The sequence below is a fragment of the Cygnus atratus genome, chromosome 3 (genome assembly GCF_013377495.2).
Source record: "Cygnus atratus isolate AKBS03 ecotype Queensland, Australia chromosome 3, CAtr_DNAZoo_HiC_assembly, whole genome shotgun sequence".
In the NCBI taxonomy this organism is placed as follows: domain Eukaryota; kingdom Metazoa; phylum Chordata; class Aves; order Anseriformes; family Anatidae; genus Cygnus; species Cygnus atratus.
The window spans coordinates 7350610-7369516 of record NC_066364.1 but is presented as its reverse complement, the minus strand read 5'-3'; the positions used below and the strand labels follow the sequence as shown (position 1 = coordinate 7369516).

The 18907-nt window shown below is 44.0% G+C and overlaps 1 protein-coding gene across 1 annotated transcript in view; it reads left to right on the top strand.

The window, feature by feature from the left end:
- EVA1A (eva-1 homolog A, regulator of programmed cell death) overlaps window positions 1-18907 on the top strand; it is a 200209-nt gene that overhangs the window by 66680 nt on the left and 114622 nt on the right. The window contains exon 4 of the mRNA XM_035560126.2: window positions 16406-16558. Within this exon, the coding sequence (XP_035416019.1) occupies window positions 16406-16558 (153 nt within the window). The remainder of the gene's footprint in view (window positions 1-16405; window positions 16559-18907) is intronic.

The window sequence follows — 18907 nt, the reverse complement described above, 5'->3', positions numbered from 1 at the left end:
AAAACAATTTTGTGCTTGATTCTTGCCAGCGAGACCTTCTGGGACTTTTTAGTCCCTTCCACCTTTATTTTCAGTGTAACATAGCCCCTGGGTGCAGCGCATTTCCCCTCTCCCCCTCACTTGCTGCACTGCTCTTATGCTGCTGCTTCATCTCTTCCCATCCTGCTGGCAGCCCGCGGAGCAGATTGTTTTTGCAGGTACCAGAGGAAGCCTTTGCCAAGCCTTACCTCATGCTGCCCTGCAACACTGTTCGCAGTGAGGGGGTTGCTTCAGCTCCTATCCAGTTCCAGGCATAGGAGCAGGCTGCCCCGAGGAGCTGTGGGTGCCCCATCCCTGGCAGTGCCCAAGGCCAGGCTGGATGGGCTGGTGGGAGGTGTCCCTGCCCATGGCAGGGGGCTGGAACTGGATGGGCTTTAAGGTCCCCTCCAACCCAAACCATTCTGCAATCTGGGATGCCCCTCCTGTCCCACTGGGACTTGTCCCCTCTCTGCCTGCCCACGGCAGTGTAGTGACAGCCTGGGTAGGTGAAAATTTTGGATTCAGGTGCCTGAAGCAGACAGTTAAGAGAGTTGAGCAATGAGAAACTCACCTGCCCACACCATGCCACAATCCAGCTTTTAATTGCTTCCAGATCAGGCTGGGTGACATTAAACTGTATTTTGTGGGATCTCATTAGCTGTGTTTAAATTAAATGGGGTCAGTGCCTAGGTACTGGGAGTACAATTGTGCATGCTGCAGAGGAGTGTGGTTTTGAATCGGGACAACCAACAGTCTCTTAGCCAATTCCTGGCTCTGCTGGGGGATTCAACATGATTCCTTGAGCAATTTGGAAGCACGCACAGTAGTTTGGAGACAGATCAGGTCTATTGGTGGCCAAAGAGTGGCAACTGATTTCATACAGAGAATAGACCCTGACAATATTATTAATCCAGACATTTCAGACCAAGCCCTTTTGACGACATAAATAACATGGTTCCAGCATCTCATCGGCAAAATTCTAGGGGGAAAAATATATATAAAATAAAAGAGTTTGCACAGGGAAGAAAAACATACCTGATTTCTGAAAGGGTTTGAAACAACAGCAAAAACATCCAAAAACTGAGCTGCAGAGAAGACTTTTTGCCCCAGCACGTAGAGACCTGTGCTAATGAAATGAAGGGATCTGGCAGGATCTGTGAGGAATTCAAATGAAAAGTAGGTAATGAAGCACCTGCACTTACTGTGGGGTTTTCGTGAGTGATTGGAACATCCCTCGTTCGTTGAGAAGCACATCTCTGTGAAGCAGGAGCGATTAGCAGGGTGTTCTGACAAGTCCTCATAAACTTGGAGGTTTTATATCAAAGCTCACTTGAGAAATCTGACTATTGAGGCCCATGCTGAACTTCTGAAGGCACTTCAGGATCCCATCTGTGCATAAATATTTATGGCTTGGCATTCTTTGCTAATTACAGCTATGCTAGAAAAGAAAGAGTTTGTGTGTGTGCTGGGTAAGTGATTTTCCTGAAAGAGAGCAGGGGAAGTTGCTTGAAAACATTTCCCCAAGACATTTTTTTTTTTCAGACAGCTCCAGGGTAGGGTAAAACAGGGTAACCTGACAGAAACTGTTATTCACTGAGCAAACTTCTTTTAATCAGAACCCAGTGGATTAATAACAAGGTTTGAAATATGTGAGGATTAGCCTTGCACAGAGATACCAGGACACATTCAACCTTTCCTTGATGATTCAATGCTTTAAGTCTCAGAAAAAGAGCCTAATGCTTGTTTGAGTCTGATAATCATGTCTTTTCACCCTTCTGTTAGGAGAATGCTAATGAAAAGACTGGTGAGGATGGATCCACAGAATGCAAAACACAGGACTCTGAGAAATTTTGGTTGTCTCTTTTGAGCATTGAGTACTTGAGTATTGTTTATGAGTTATTAATGAATTCAGTGGAAGGTCTTCATGCTTAAGAATTGATCCCCAAAGCTGTGGTCCCATGAAGCGTTGCTCCAGAAAGTCTGAGCACCCATAACTGTAACTGAAGACTACCTGAGGGTCATTTTCAGGAGCTCACTGCCTGCCACATGCTTTGATCCGTTATTTTATCAAAAGATGTGTGCAATTTTTTGGACTATGCCTCTGTTCCTGGCTTTGTCATTCTTAACAGTATACATGACTGAAGTGCTCTAATAAGAAGCCACTTAAGGTCTGAATTGTCCTCTAAATATATTTGTCTGTTTTCTTTGCCTATTGAGGGAGCCTGATGTGGTGCTACTGAACCATGGCTAAGTGCCCACCTAGGTAGAAGGAATGGGAGTTTTCCTGTATACAGGTATGAAAGGCACTTTGGGAAGAGGCCTTCAGAGTTTGGACAGAACATCTTTAATATAAATAAAGGATGCCCAAGCCCTCCCAGTTTCAGATTCATGCTGGAGCCTCGAAAGGCCCCTAAATAGATTCAGTTACCTAAAAAGAAGGTCTTTCTTGAAAGAAAGCAAAATTGAAGTTAGTGGCCTTTACTTGTACTTTTGCTGAAGAATAACTAGATGATGCAGTTATCCCCTCCAGCCACTGTCACTGCAGTTATGCCTCTCTGACATTACATTGCATTTGAAATTTAATGGTTTCAGTGCTCACTGGCTGTATGGGGTTCATTCACAAGGCAAGGTGCTATTTTGGTTCCTCATGGGCAGAATTTCAAGGAGATGAACAGTATATCATGCTGAAACTGAAAGCCCTACATTTTCCAAATGGTGAAGACTGCTTCCAAGTGGTGGAAACTTTAAGCGGTGCTTGCTTAACCAGAAGCAGTAAGAAATTCAATAGCTTGTGTGTTTTTGGGAAGTGTTGATCTAATTCTGGTCCCCTGTGATCCAATGGCTGGATCTGGGGTCAAGGGAGCACTCATCTGCATGTACAGGTTTCAGATATGTACCTGGGACTGCTTTTAAATGGCAGAAGTTTGGCAGTCCTGTGTATTCTCTCTGCTTGTAAATAAATACACTCTGTGTATGTATACTTTTAACTCTAAGGTACAGAATTGTTAATGAGATCAGAAATGATCAATAAAATCCCGTCAGCTTGGGGTAAGGGAGACTTATTTATTGCTTCTACGTGGCTTGAGGGCCAAGGTTCAACAAAGTATATAGGGGCCTAGCTTTTTGTTTCTTTTCCCAATGCATGTGGGCCTTAGTTTTGAATATGCACCAGCATTTTGGGAAGATGCTCGTAAGTACAGTACAGGTCTCAGTAGAGCACAGCTATGACTTGTGCTTCTAAACTTGGAGGCACCTTTGTAAATCATCCTGGTACCTACAGGCCCAACAGAGCCCTCCCAAGGAGTCCCTGCAGGACAAGGCTGGCAGATGTCACTGCCGGCAGTGAAACCTGAAGCTGTTCTTTGCTGTTGTCGACAGATCCTCAAAGAGTGCCAGAGAGCTGCTGTGGGCACAGGATTTCCATCACTCATGTTATTACACCTCTGTTGAGGGACAGGCCAAGCAGGCCAACCCAAGCAACTCCCAGGCCCAGTCTGGGATTTAGTGCTGGCCAGGAATGGTTTCCAATAGAAAGTTTGGATGTGGCCACCCTGTTTTAGAGGTTAACAAAGTTCGTGAGAATGGCTGCAGGCTCTTCCATGCCAGTTGGCCTCAGTGCCAGAGAATTGGCACATTTAATTTATCAGGGCTGAGGCAGCCTGAGATCTATGTCCAAAGCACACCAAAGCCTAGGATCAGGCCCTGAGCACACAGAGGATTTCATTCTCCAGGGTACCTTTCAGGATCATTAAAAAATTGCACACAAATCCAATTATTTCTCAGGTAACATGCTGATTTGATTATGACCCATTAAGTATAATTACAGGGCAGGCTGCAGGAACATATAATTAGAGGGAATTCACATACTATTTAATTGGTCTAACATGAATTCCCTCTAACTGAAATCTGGATTCACCAATATTATTTAAACAATTCAGTGCTTTTTCATCCCCCTACTTCAGAGACAGATTGCGTGTTATTGTAAGCTAGGAAATATTTGCTGTGTCCCTAACTTTCCAGAGGGGCTGCGAGATCTGACCCTGGCTGGGAAGAGAATCATTGGGGCTGCCCAAATTGTGCTATTGCAGCATTTTACCAGGTTGGTTGCTGCTCTGGCTATTGCAGGAGCAGGGATCGAACTGTCCCTGCAGAGCATCTGTTTGCCCATGGTGGCTTTTGTGGTTGTTTCTTTTTGGCTTTCTATTTCAAAAGTGTTAGTGCTCCTGGACAAAATGAAGACATAAATGCTTGCTTGTCTCTGCTAAAGGATTATTTAGGATGAGATCTGTTTAGGTGGCCATTCACTGGCAATACTATTGAGAGAAGAGAGGGCTTCAACCCTGCTTTTGTGACTTCCCCTCTGAGTGCCCTGCATGTTACCTTTTCCTGGTCTCCTTTGCACCCAAGAGATGCCACTGCCACATTGTCCTACATGCACTGTCCCCTTCTCAGCTCTGAATGTGATGCTCTAGTGACATTTCCCTCTTTCCTACCAGGCAGTTAATATTTTAGCTTATGACTTCAAGGACTCTGGTAGACAGACCCTCCATTCATTTATTTATTTTTAATTATTATTGTTTTAATTTCATTTTAAAATGCTGAGTGGCGCAGCTGGGTGTGATAATGGGAGGCCGGCGGGTGTGAGGCCTCCCCGTGTTCATTGTCATGTAGCAAAGTGTAAATCCAAGCTTTGCTGCTCTCCCTTCTATTCACAAATGCAAGCCTAAAACCTTTTGAAGTTTCAGAAAGCCTGGATTGTGACCTGGTCTCCAATTGCAGCTCAAATCCCTCTGTAACAATACAAGAACATATTTGTGAAAGGCACAAGGCTCTGAGAAATGCATCTGGGAAGCCTGCATTTGTTGGCAAAGGGTAAAGTGCCAAAAGTTTTTATGGGGTATGAGGAGGAAAGGGCTTGAGGGGAGGTCATTTTGTTCTAGTTCAGGGCCTGTAGCTTTGATTTATGAGGAAACTTTTGTGCTGAAAATTGACCTGGGCAAACGTTTATAACAGAGCAGGCATTTATTCTCTAAACCATAGATTTAATTCTAATTTAAGAAGTCCAGTTAATTCTTGTGAACTGCAATGACTATGTTTCAAACTTGGGAATGCCCATCCTGATGTTCTTGCCAAAATTTTACTCAGATAACTCTATTTTTCTTAACAGCACTAGTCAATTCTAATTAGAAGGCAATTGAATTTTGAAATCAATTAGAAATTAATTCTAATGAGATCTTCTTCTGATAAAAAAGTTGTCTTCAAGTTTTCAGCCTATCAGATGGTGATGTAGCTGCTGTACTGTGTCCCAGAAGTGGCTGCCTTTTGGTGAGGATGTGCATTTTTTTTTTTATTTTTTTCCGTCAGTGGTAATTCAAAACCTTTATAAACAGCAGAATTGCATTACTTGCTGCAGAGCTGTGCAGCTATCAAAGAATTGCAAAGAGTCATTCTCCATAGTGGTGATTCCCAGTTGCTGGTGAAGTTGAAGCTGCCTTTTAGCCTTTTATGTCTTGGGGAATTGGTTGGGTCTGCTCTCACCTATCAAATGGATTAACTGAAAAGTCTGGGAAGGGCATTATGGAAGGAAGACCTAGGATTGCAGTGAATGCATCTTGTGTGCCTTTTAATTTCTGTGTGATTTGTTCCTACAATACTGACTTCAGTGCGAGCTTTGCCACTGACTTTTCTAGGCTGAGGATTACATCTTTTCTGTTAAATTTGGTGAATGCTGCCTGAAAAGCCTGGTCTTGTTACACATCCTTTAAGCTTTCACTCCCTGAGCAGAATTTGCAAATGCTATGAGCAAGAACAGCAGGCCATGGAAAGACAGAGTCTTTGTAGAAATTGCAGATGAGAGCAAAGAGGGACCTGAATATATCCCTGGTCCCTTTAACACTGGTGATTGATTTTAGTGCTGGGATAGATTGGTAATTCAGTAGTTATCAACCCTTTCAGAAAAGCATTAATCTCCTTCATAAGACAGCTTTATTGGTGGCAGGAGAAGTTCACTGTATTGTTTGCTGCATGGCTTTTTGGTGGGCCAGGCTTTCTAAAGCAGCGCGGCGGAGTGTGGGCTGTTAAAATGGCACATCCTTCTGGCCCAGCCACTGAGGCAGTAAAATATGTCTTTTACCCCCTGCATTCATCAGCTTGCTTTCGCTTATCTGTATTAGTTCAAAACTGTTAAGGTAGTGCAGGGAGGGGAAATTTATAAGGGCAGTAAAACTTCAGGCAGCAAACTCCGTAGTGATGAAAAGGTGTAAATAAAGGAATGCTATAAATAACAGAGGACAGATCCATCAGCCTGCGATTTGGGTCAGAGAAATGTTAATGCTAACGATTACTATTGTTTTAAGCTGTTGATGCACGGAGATTTTCAGAGGCTAAGCAACAGCCCTGTCTCTGTAGCACAGCAATCATTTGACTGTCAGGAGCAGGATTAAGAGGACCCCGTGATATCATTGTCAGTGAGTGATACGTTCCTGGGCTGAGGATGGAGGCTGCAATGTGGATGGCACTTCAGGGTGATGTGTGAAACAAAGTGATCTGGGAGCCTTCTCCCCACAAAAGTAAGGCTGGGCCCTTGGGGTGTTTAAACACAGGGGAACTAGGGCCCAGGTTTTTGAGAATGAAAACCCTAAATCCAAGTCTCAGAATGGTCTAATTGTGACAGAGGTTGTCAAGCTTTGGATGGTAGATTTCAAGATTTTCTGGTGAGTTTTCTGGCATACTGGACAAGAAAAGCATATCCCAGTAACAATATGCTTAATAAATCCAACTGAAATGCTGCAAACATTTACTTTTATGGAAGTCTGGATCTGTTATGTTGAAGCCACAGTTTAAACCATGTGTTTAGGTCTCACAGAGCAAGAAGCAGAACAGAGAGGTAAATTCATGCAGTACTTCTGCAGGGAGTCCTGTATATGGAGTTATTCAGGACAGAAAATATAAATCAGTTGCTCTCCTCAAATAAAAAAGTGGAAAAAATGCAGGGAAGAATAAGTATGAAAAGTACTGGGATAGACATGTGGTAATGAACTCTTTCCAATATTGTGAATATTTTTTCCATATCAGTCCCACATTTGGTTTTCAGATTTATGATACATTTTTAAAACAGGAATTTACTGATATTTTCAACTTTTTATCATACTACTGGCACATCAAGCTCTTCTCAGTTACTGTTGCTTTTCTGACTACTTAAATAGCACCAGAGGTTGTCACCTAATCATGTCTCCAAGAGTGGGGATATCCAAGAGCTAAGATATCCATGGTAGTGAGACTTACAGGAATTTGGGAGATTTGGTAACTGTGCATTTCTCCCAGCTACGTTTTTCCTTCTTAGACAAAGCCATTGAGGGAATGCAGCGTGTTTAATTATTTAAGAAACCCAGCAAACCAGCTTTTAATCTAGTAGGCCTCGTTTTCCCTTGTTTTATGCTCTAGGCAACCTCATGGATTTTATGCAAAAGTATGAATCAGTTATCCTTTTAATGTTCTCATGTTAGAATTATTAGCACCATTATTTTGACATTTGGAGAAGACTTTTATGATACAAAAGACTAAATTCTCCCTTCCAGCTATTTTAATAGTAATATTTACACCACCACTGGAAAAGATGAACAAAAGTGCTGCGAGCAGATGAACTAATGAAGTCTTTTTATTTACATATTCAAGTAATTTTTTCCTTGGTGCATCCCTTCCATCTTTTCATTGCAGTAGCAAAAGTTTTCACCATGCTTTCTATTTTACCTCCTATGGTGTAGCTCTCCAGATCTATAGCCACGCTAATCAGCTGGGTGTTACATCCATGCTGGTTGGTTGGTGGGACAGTGCAACAATAACTAATAGCTTTGGCACTAATTAGGCTCTCTTCTGTATCTGGCTACCAGTTTTTATAAAACATATAGGGCCTTAAACTGCCTTTGTCACCTCAGCTTTTCTGGCACATTTCGCTGAAGTTTAGCCAGCAAATTCTCAAGTCATTGGAAGGGGGTCTAATAAATGGCAGGGCAGAGGGTCAGGCAGAAGAAAAGCCATTCGACTGAATGCTTACTTTAGAGAATTAGCCCAAATTCATTAGTGGAAGAAGTGGGACGAGAATTAAATTCATCCCTGGCTCCCAAGGGTTTTGTTTAACTCTCATCTCGCAGCCTAGTGTATATACTTCAGTAATGCTCTATTCTTCTTTAGATAACCATATACTTCTGTCCAGCGGGAAATGCAACTAGGTGCATCAGAACTCGACTTTGGAAATGAAATGTAGCAGTTAATTTGCAACACTGCCAGCCTTTATGGAGCAGAATACAAAAAGACAACTACTTCAGACTAATGAAAGTGACAGTGGGGAAAGGCTCCTCTTAAACACTGCAAATTGGATGGGTGCATCAGGCTTGTAATTTTAAAGGAATCTGACAAGGTCGTTTACAAAGAACAATCTTCTTACTTGTCGAAACAGTTTCAGACCTCCAGAACTTAGCAGTCTTGAGTTTTCAGGGTAGTTCTGAAGCTAGCAAACTGCCTATTTGGTATAACTCTGGACTGTCAACCACGCTGCACCTTTCTGAGTTTCAGATTAGCTTCTGCAGAAGTAAGTGGTGTGCTCCATGCCATTGAGGGTAGCAAACTTCAGTTTTTAAAAGTTAAATTAGAGCATCTTCAAAACAAGTTTCTCAAAGGGAAGTTCGAACTTAAACGATGTTAAAAGATATTTATTTGAAAATGTATCAGTTTGTGATATTCTCACGTATTTATGCTTCAAATTAAAGGGCCCAAATAACAAAGACTGTGAATGTTGAAATGAGGGTATGACCAGATCGTCCACAGCTTAAGTGCTTGTGGGGGAGTCAGAGGAGAGTCTGTACCCGAGGACGATAGAAATCTTAGCTGTCTTGGAAAGATCTTCTTCAGCCACACCTGCCTAAAGAAATACTGACTTGATTGATATGGATTTATTCAAATCCTGACATGAATGAAAAGTTCTTATTAGTGGCAGGTTGACACAGATGCAGGGGAAGTCCTGAAACTCAGGATATGAGGTGTATCTCTCATAAATGAAAGGAAATCAGAAGAAAACTAAAAGCAAGGAGCCAGAGCAACGTGCACTGCTCCAAACAATAGGCAGTTGCAGCTGTGAGGATTTTCTCATCCACTTTGACCTATTTGCATTTGGGGACTTAGAGGCCAGAATCTGCTTATATCTTTAAAGAGTAAGAAAGGACACGACTCAGAAAACAAATGCTTACTTGAAATGAAAAGTAAATGAATATAGGAACATATAAGAGTGATTTAATGAATATAGGAACATAAGAGTGAGGGGAAAAGATATGAAGGGGAGAACCAACTGGAAGGCATTCTTTAAGTCCAACTGCCTTCTTCACAGAGGAGTGCGGGAGTCAGTGGAAGCTGTCCAAGGCACCTTTGCCTGCTCTGAGATGTGCTAATCTATTTTAATTTTGGGAGGATGGACTTAGATCTACATGCACTCAAAGAATTCTCTTTCTTACAGAAGGTGTACCACAGATCCTGGGAATTTGCTGATTATGGGGGAAAACGAGAATATATAAAAGTGGAAATGAGGGTCACGTTATGAGGAAGGGTACAGAATGGGTATCTGCAAGCTGAACTGTTCACAGGCAGTCTGGTTGCACAGGCATGCTTGTTCACAGATGCTGTTGGAGGCATCTGTCATGTTTCTTTTCTTGGAGACTTATCTCTTTAATTCCCCCAGAAGAGATATTAGCAAATACTAGCTATACTCATCTTTCACATAGTCAACAAGATCACTGAAACTGGTTGCCCAAGCAGATTGTGTAGTCTCAGTCCTTGGAGACATTAAAAACTTGACTGGACATGGCCCTAAGCAACTTGCTTTAGCTGACAGTGGTTCAAGCACTGATAGGTGCAGGTAGAGATGTGGGTAGGAAGATTGACACAGTGCACTGGAGATGCACCTGCTCTTAACACTGTTCTTGTGGAGGGCGTGGCTGTGTAGGACAGGGAGCTGTCCCTATACTCTTTCATAAACCAACACTAGCCACTGCCTAAAGTTAAACAAATTCATTGATCAAAGGAAAAAAGGACTAGCGTTGGTGGAATAGTTGGATGTAGTTTCACACCGATGGGCAGCTGAGCACTACAGCACTGCTCTCTTACTCTCCCTCCTCAACAGAACAGGGGGAGAAAATACAATGAAAAAAAAGCTTGTAGGTTGAGATAAGGACAGGGAGATCACACACCAATTACCATCATGCGCAAAAAAGACTCAGCATAAAGGAGATTAATGTAATTTATTGCCCACTAATAACAGACTAGAGCAGTGAGAACTAACAGCAAACCAAGTCCGCCTTTCCCCCATCCATCCTCTTCCACCTCCTCCCCCTCAGTGGTGCAGAAGAACAGGGAATGGGGGCTGTGGTCAGTCCCTGACGCTTTGTCTCCACCGCTCCTTCACGGTCCCTCTCTGCCCCTGCTCCCCATGGGGTCCCTCCCACGGGATGCCGTCCTTCCCGAACTGAGCCTGCGGGGGCTGCCCACAGGCAGCAGCTCTTCAAGAACTGCTCCCACATGGCTCCGTACCATGGGGTCCATCCCCCAGGAGCAAACTGCTCCAGCACGGGTCCCCCACGGGCGGCAGCTCCCCCCAGACCCCTGCTCCTGCATGGGCTCCTCTCCACGGGCTGCAGCTCCGGCCCGGGGCCTGCTCCTGCGGGGGCTCTCCATGGGCCGCAGCCTCCTCCAGGCCACATCCACCTGCTCCACCGGGGGCTCCTCCACGGGCTGCAGCGTGGAGATCTGCTCCATGTGGGACCCCTGGGCTGCAGGGGGACAGCCTGCTCCACCAGGGGCCTCTCCACACGCCACAGGGGAACTTTTGCTGCATGCCTGGAGCACCTCCTGCCCTCCTGTACTGCCCTTGGGATCTGCAAGGGCTGGTTCTCTCACATTTCTCACTCACTCACAGTTGCTGTTGCACAGCAGTTTTTTTCCCTTTTTAAAATCTGCTCTCCCAGAGGTGCACATAGGGTTGCTCATGGCTCGGTTCTGGCCAGCGGCAGGGACTTTCGGAGGGACTCCCTTTTGGTCCTTCAGATCTGACAAGGGGCAGCTTCTGGGCTCTGCTCACAGAGGCCGCACCTGTAGCCAAATCCTTGCCATGTAAGCCCAGTATAAGCAGTTCAGTTCTGAAGTGGCATCTTGGGTACAGTCCCACTAATTTAGTGGTTATAAACTAAGTAGGAGACTTCTATAGGAAACAATCCTGAGCTGAAAGAATTGGGCAAGACTATCTATATTTCCTACAGAATGTCTTTGTTCAGATTCCTAAATCTGAGAATTAAATCATAGAATCATAGAATCATAGAATATCCCGAGTTGGAAGGGACCTACAAGGATCATCAAGTCCAACTCCTGGCACCGCACAGGTCTGCCCAAAAGTTTAGACCGTGTGACTAAGTGCACAGTCCAATCTCTTCTTAAATTCAGACAGACTTGATGCAGTGACTACTTCACTGGGGAGCCTGTTCCAGTGTGCAACCACCCTCTTGGTGAAGAACCTCTTCCTGATGTCTAGCCTAAACTTCCCCTGCCTCAGCTTAACACCGTTCCCATGGGTCCTGTCACTGGTGATAACGAAGAATAGGGCACCTGCCTCTCCACTCCCCCTCGCAAGGAAGTTGTAAGACCGCGATGAGGTCCACCCTCAGCCTCCTCTTCTCCAGGCTGAACAGGCCCAGTGACCTCAGCCGCTCCTCATACGTCTTCCCCTCTAGGCCCTTGACCATCTTTGTCGCCCTCCTCTGGACACTCTCCAACAGTTTAACGTCCTTTTTGTTCTGTGGTGCTCAGAAAATCCTTTAAGAGTTTGTGAGGAAGACAGATTTCTTTTTCCATGTCTTTCCAGCTCTTTGATCTGGGAAATAGGTCAACTATTATGCACTGATTATGCAAACCATGCATATGTTAATTAGCAAAATTTCCTAAAATTTTTCCATAACTAGTTCTGTTTAAAAATATAATTTTAGACAAGGCATTCCATCGGCTTGTTAGATGCAAAATCGTTTTAGAAACTTTTATTTCTAAGATCTTTCAGAGACTGAGGCAAATAAATTTAGTTTTGAGCTTCCCAATCATGATCATTCAGAAAATTTTCATGGACCATAGATGAAAATGTCATTAAGTCACTGGGTAAATTTATTTACTACAGGTCAATATTTTAGTATTCTTGTACACATCCTGTAATTACAATGGGTCTTGTTCTCTTTGCTGTTTGAGAGAGCCAATTTTTCCATTAGAAACATTTATAATTGTTTTCCCTCGATTGTTCTAGCTATGTTATAATCATGTCATATATTGACCTTTAAAACGTGTCTAGAAAAGCCTGCAGCTGTTCCCTCCTTGGTTTCTCTCTGTCGAGTTATATTTAAGCCAGTGTCTCCAAAAACAGGCAGTAATAAAAGGGATATTATCCTTAGCAAATATCTTAATCATGGTAAATCTCTGTTGCCCTACAAATGACTGCACGGGGGATTAGAGTTGAGTAAGCCATTTGCTGAATATCACTGCCACCTTTCCTAGGCCATTTAAGCGTGTTTAATTTTTCAGGGTGAAACATGAAACCCACTAATACAAATGTTTGCATTTGGACTGAATTATATCCAGACTGTAACAGTTAGAGCAGGCTTAGGACCAGATTGTGACTGATCTGTAGGAGGCCAGTTCTGCTTGGGAGAGTGAGAGAGAAAAATGCAGATTCATTCCCAGTCCCAGATCTCTTATGTCACTCACGCTGCCTCAATACTTTTCAATATTTATATAAGGCTATTATGGGCTGAAGTACCAGTAAATGTACGGGTGATGCTTAGCTCTCTATTTTCTTTGCATCAATCACAGTCCTTACCATTGCCCAATGCCTGGGAGCCATCAGTGTCTGGATGAAAGACAGCTGGCTTTAGTTCATCCTGGCTAAGACGGAGGTGGCAATGCTATGAAGCAGAAAATGCTTTCAGAGGCTTGTGTCCTCTGTAACATCACTTTCTATCAGTTTGTTTATCCAAATTTCTATCAGGTTGCGCTGAAACACTGAGAGCATCTGTTCTCCAATGATCAAGCTTATGGGAAATTTTGGGGAGTCTGAAATACCACTGTGTACTTCATCCTTTATTTTTTCTTCTTTCATTCTAACTTTTAAGAAAGCTGTGTTTTTCATCAGTGACAGCCCAGGCGACTGCATTCCTAACCTGCCTAGACTCATCCAGAACCAAGCATTCATGACCCTGGTAACCCACAGTTCCAACTAGGTGTTTCCTAAGGCAGAAGTCGGCGACCATGAGGAGGTGGCATCTCTTTCAGATGGCACAGCCCTCTGACTCCACACTGCAGCATGCCAGCAGCACATCATCCATAAACTGCACTAGTCCCCAGGGAGTGCATGGTCAGACTCAGTGCCCCGGTTTCATATTCTGAGCCATCCTTCAGGCAGCTTCCCCCACCAGCTCTCAACATGATTTCCTGGAGCAGCTCCAAGGGTAAGAACTACAAATGTGAGAGGCAGAGCTTTGGTGCTGGCTGTCAGCAGAGATGTGAATGGCCATGCATCCCAGTGGCTTCTTGGGAAGGTGCAATACTCACTGCATGGAATTCCAGTGAAGTTTCCAAATGGCAAGGTCTGACTTTGAACAGTCAACACCATTTAATCAGTATGTTAAGGACCTTATATGGGTCCACAAGACATGTGGTAAGGCAATCAGTTATACTTGATAATTGGGAGAAGTAGCTAATAATAACCAAATCAGAAGAGGAAATTGAGTTACTGCCTTGTAAGAAATAAGACCCTCACAGGGGACCATGTCACGTGCTCTTTAGAGACATCAAAATTGATCTTTTTCTAAAGTTAATCAACTATTTCATATTTCAGCTGCTTCAGCCAGTCACAAGTATTTTCCCTTTCTGTGGCATTGGTTTAACTATATATAGCTCATCCTATTGCACTGTTTTATGCCCTTGTGCTTTTAGCTCGAGACCATGTTTTTTAAGTCTATAAAATTCTGTTATACTCTGCTAGGTGCAACACTGTACATCCACGTTAAGGTTCTGGTCCCATTTCCCTCCCAGAAGAAACAAAAGTCCTATGGAAGACAACTAGAGACAAAGATAACTCGGTGTATTCATTATATTATTCAGATTTCCTCGTGGTGATAGTGGCTGAAATACCTACACAGATAATATGGGCTGACTGATTCTTTACGTCTGTATGAGGTATCCCCTTTCTGTGCATACTCTGATGTTAAAAAGAGCTTCTATTGATGTTAAAAAGAGCTCTATTGTTAAAAAGAGCTTCTATTCTTGCCCTGTCTCTGTTCTACACACTGAACTGGTCATGGATTTGTCACTACAGATATTATTGAGGGATGCATGTTCTTCAAACAGTCATATTCTCTCCATGAGCTTGGTCTTTAGTCTGTCTTCATCTACAGGGAGTAGAGCTGGATGAGAAAGTGTTTTCCCATCCATAAATATTTTGGAGGTTTGAAAGTTTTTCTGCAGTGGGATGAAAACTATTTTTTTTTCAGAGATTTTTGTACAAGGCTGATGAGGGAGAAGGAAGATTGCATACCCAAATAACTAGTGTCTAGGGTTAAGATTGTCACCTGATCTGTGAGTGGTTTCTATGCTCTGGTGGATGCTCTGATCACCAGGTAATAAGATATTTTGATGGGGCTGTTTTTTAGGTTGTAGTAGGAATTTCCAAGCTGAGCATAAGGAGTCATTTATTCTCAGACATTTCTTTTAAATCATCATGTGTCTGTTTTGGTATAATATGTCTTTCCTTCATGTAGTTTCTTCTGAAAAAAATAATCAAATGCAGAAATTAGCCCTGCTGTTAGCAGGAGTTAAACCAGATGGTGTCCTGAGGAGTCTTCCAACCTAAATTCTTCTGTGATTCAACTTTGGTGGAACATTTCTGTCCAGCTCCCATTAGGAAGAAATGGTTCTTGGACTTATAGTTACAATACAGTCAAAAATGTCCCATTATGTCACAGCTGTCATGGTGTAAACACTAAAGTATTAAACTGTAATGTAATTGTAATCTTGCGTTCTCAGTTACTAAGTAGTTTGATACATATGGATTTTGCAGAAATCTTCACACACAAATATACGTATATATATATGTTTATATTTAATAGTGGTGATATCAGGCCTAGAGAAACAGTGACACGGAGAGACTAAACCGTGTCTATGCTAAATACAGGGCCAAGGGCAGCTGCAAGCACTGGCTGATGATTACCTACACCGTTTAGTCATTAGCATGCTTTGTGGCACAGTTTTGACCTGGGACAACCAGCAGCATTTCAGATGAAGACTGATCATGGCAGGGAGGTTGCCACGGGTCAGGGACCCTTCCCATTAGGTGATTTGGGTGCTGCACCTTGCAGTGGGGAGGAATGGAGGAGTTTTTCTGTGTGAATGCAAGGTGAGCTATACTACCTGGCCTTGGGGCTGGAGAGCCGTCTTTGGCCTGTTGTGGCTACGTTTCTAATGGTAAATAATGTAATCAAATGGAAAGACACTACTGAGACTGGGGAGGTTGAAGTTGTATTTGTGGCTGTGCCCTGGGTCAGCTGGGGTGACCTTAGACATCCCACATCAGTTTTCTTTGTTTGTTTTTTGCCCACTTGTAGGTGTCTAGCTATTAAGACTCAGCGCTTCAAATTAGTGTTTATCTTCTGTAGTGTGTTGGCAGATGTACATGGGGAGGACCTATTCTAGGTTGGGACCTCTAGGGGTTCCCATAATACAGATAATAATAGCAAAGAGAAGGGAACGTCGTGATTTCTTGTGAAATAATTGCCTAGTCTCTTTGACAGATGTAAACTGAGTGACTGTTCTGTGTGCACCAGGCTTATGAAAGCAAGAGTGGATTTTGTGGATTGGATTGTCCATTTCAGGAAGGATTTGGGAGGCAGAATGCAGAATGAACACTTGGCACATGAAGTGCTGATCTGTGGATGAGTAAAGTGCCTAAAGTTGTGCCTTTACCTTCCCGTGCCACAGACTTCTAATATCATCATGGGGAAATCACTCAATTGCCGTGCCTCACTTACATGCCTGCAAAATGAAATTATTGGCTATTTACTGGAACTCGCATGGGCTAGATTAAACAACATTCATTAAATGTGCTGATAATGCCAGAGAGAGAATGCATAATGCAAATGGTCACTGCTACTCTAGCAAATGCAGTTGTAAGGCAGCTGATGTGCACCTCTGGACGTGTGCACAAAATCACTGCTACCTCCGACAAGTTCACACCATGGGGAGGTGATAAGGCTCCCTTCATGCTGGGTGCCTGCCTCTGGATCAGCTGAGTAATTAAGTGTTTGCTTCCTTCTAGATGAGTACAAGAGTAAAGTAGCCTGTGAAGACGACAAGCTGCGGCTGAGCTGTAAGAAGAGCATGGTGATAGCCATTTACTCTGCTGTCTTTGGAAGGACACAAGGAGGCAGCCTGGAGTGCCCATACCAAAACCTAGGGATGCCCATGATTGGTAAGCAGGGGAATGGCTCGACAGAGCACACTGAGCTGGGCAGGGTGGTTTCGTTTACTGCCATCACGTGCTGCTGGCACAGATCCCAGGCAGGAAAGGCAGGACTGGCACATGCAACCTGCCACTGCGGTGCTCCTGATGTGTGGTACTTTGTTAGCCAGGGGTGAACTTCATCATGAGCACCAAACTGAGGTTCAGATGGAAGCCCTAGCCAAGTAAGCACGCTTCAGATTTTTGGCAGATCTCTGTTGGACTATACACTTGAGGGTATGCCTTGAGTTTCTTGTTCAATTTTCTGCCCTCCTGGTGGTCCGTACCCTCTATGGAGGTGTGTATTATCAGCAGATGTCACGGACCACCTGTGGCTAAGTCAAGTCTTGACATCACATTTAAACTTTAATAGAAGTTAAATCAAGGGGTGAAAATTCAAAAAGCAAGCTGTTAAGTTGCATCATGTTACGGTTGACTTACAGTGCCTTCAAGTAGCTTCTTTACTCCCAGGCTATCATAGTCTCTCACATTCATATGTTAACGATTGATAAACTTCAAAACATTCACTAGAACTGTCTGTTCTTGAGCCAACGTGAAATGAGCTTTAGTGTTTCGGGCAGTGTCAGAGAGACCATATGTCCGCAGTGAAAAATCCTGTGGTCAGCATTCCTCACTGTCTTTTTCTGCAGAGGTAAGAGGGGATTAACCCCTTTCCTGAAGGAATTGCCTCTGGAGGGGGAGGGACTTCAGAAGGGGCTGCACAGGGAAGCTTGAGGGGCTGCTACTGCCTGTGCTGGTATCTGTTCAGCTGTATCTGGAGATCTTTGGCTTCCCAGCTGCTAATCCTGTGCCCTTAAGGAGTTAAAAGTTATTCACATGGAAACATGTGAAGTGGCTGCTTGGAAATATGATACGCAGATTATGGGTGTCAATAGGAGACCACAGGTGGAGTCGGGCCAGTTGAGTTATTTGTGCAGTAGGATGAGTGCCGTAGCTGTGTAACTGCAAAAATCTGAGCATTGTGGCTTAGTGGAGTAATTCAGTTTCTTCTGCTCTTTGCCATGGTTCAGTCATGTGTCAGGAGAGTCGTGGTCCTTTAACAAGTTACCTCCCATCTTCTGAGATGACATACGTCTCTGGATGTGCTCCTGTTGTCCCCCAGTTTCCAGAGAGCAGAAGCCGAAGCAGATACGTTTGACAGGTTAACCTAGACATCCTTCTTGTGGTTTTTGGGATGGCCTAAGAGTGCGCACACTGGTGCGATGGTGGTTCTGTTGCTGGATGATAACTTGCCAAGTCAGAGAAACTTGATGGGTTTCTAGTGTACACCTGAGCACACCACCCCTCCTTTGTCCTTGCTGAGCATGCGGAAAGAGGCACACACTGGTGACAAAATACGAGCATTGGGACCTGCTCTTGAATGTCAGCATGGAGCAAAACTTTTCATTTTGAATCAAAGTCACAAAAGGTAATGTTTTCCTCTTCTCTGCCCAAGTGCGAAGTCCTGAAACTTGTACTGGCTGAGAGACTAGAAAATGGGATGGAAGACAATGTTGCTCAGAGAGCAAAGCTGTAGCTAGGAGAACAAGCAGCTTCAAAGTATGAAGCAGGGCTGCATGGCCACTCTACAAAGTGTGATGTTTGCCCAAGGAAATAAGGTGTTGGGTCCTAAAGAGTAGCATGCAGCCTGCTACTGAGATGTGTGCTCATCCCAGCACTGCTACTTCCTCCAGTGTCAGCTCTTAAATGGAAACCAGTGCAGGGTTTTAAGCTGTGGGGTTACTCTAAAAATGATAAGGTTGTCGGAGAGGAGAAACTCTCTGCGTGTTTGGAGTTGCTGCAGTCTCGGGTATCTGTTAAGTCAGCCCAGTGCTGCTGGGGGAGCTGGTGGAGGATGGACAGGTATGCTTTGCCTACATAACTGCAAAGGGATGGGAAATATTTCTGGGACAGTGGCTCGCTGCATGCCCTGCCAGGCTGGGGATGAGAGGTGCAGGGTGTGTGTATGTGTGAGGTAAATCACTGCGAGTGGGCTGGTGGTCTTTCAACTCTCCGTACTCCATTTCTCAAATCCCAGCCACATCTGAGGGTGTTTGCCCAGGTCTGCTAAGTGTTCAGCAGTAGCTGGCTGATCTCCTTGGGGTGACACTGCCAGTGCTGCAGGCAGTCTCTGCTTATCATCAGCTTGCCCTACCTTCATCTATCTTTTGGGAGCTGACCCAGTGGGACAGAGCTCCAGCGATGCAGGGAGAGGGGAGGTGGCTGTGGTTATCACTCCTCTATTGGCCCCACAGGAGGAACCGGTGTAGGATCCATCTGCAACCCAAATCAGCAAAAAGCACATTCACACCGTGCTTC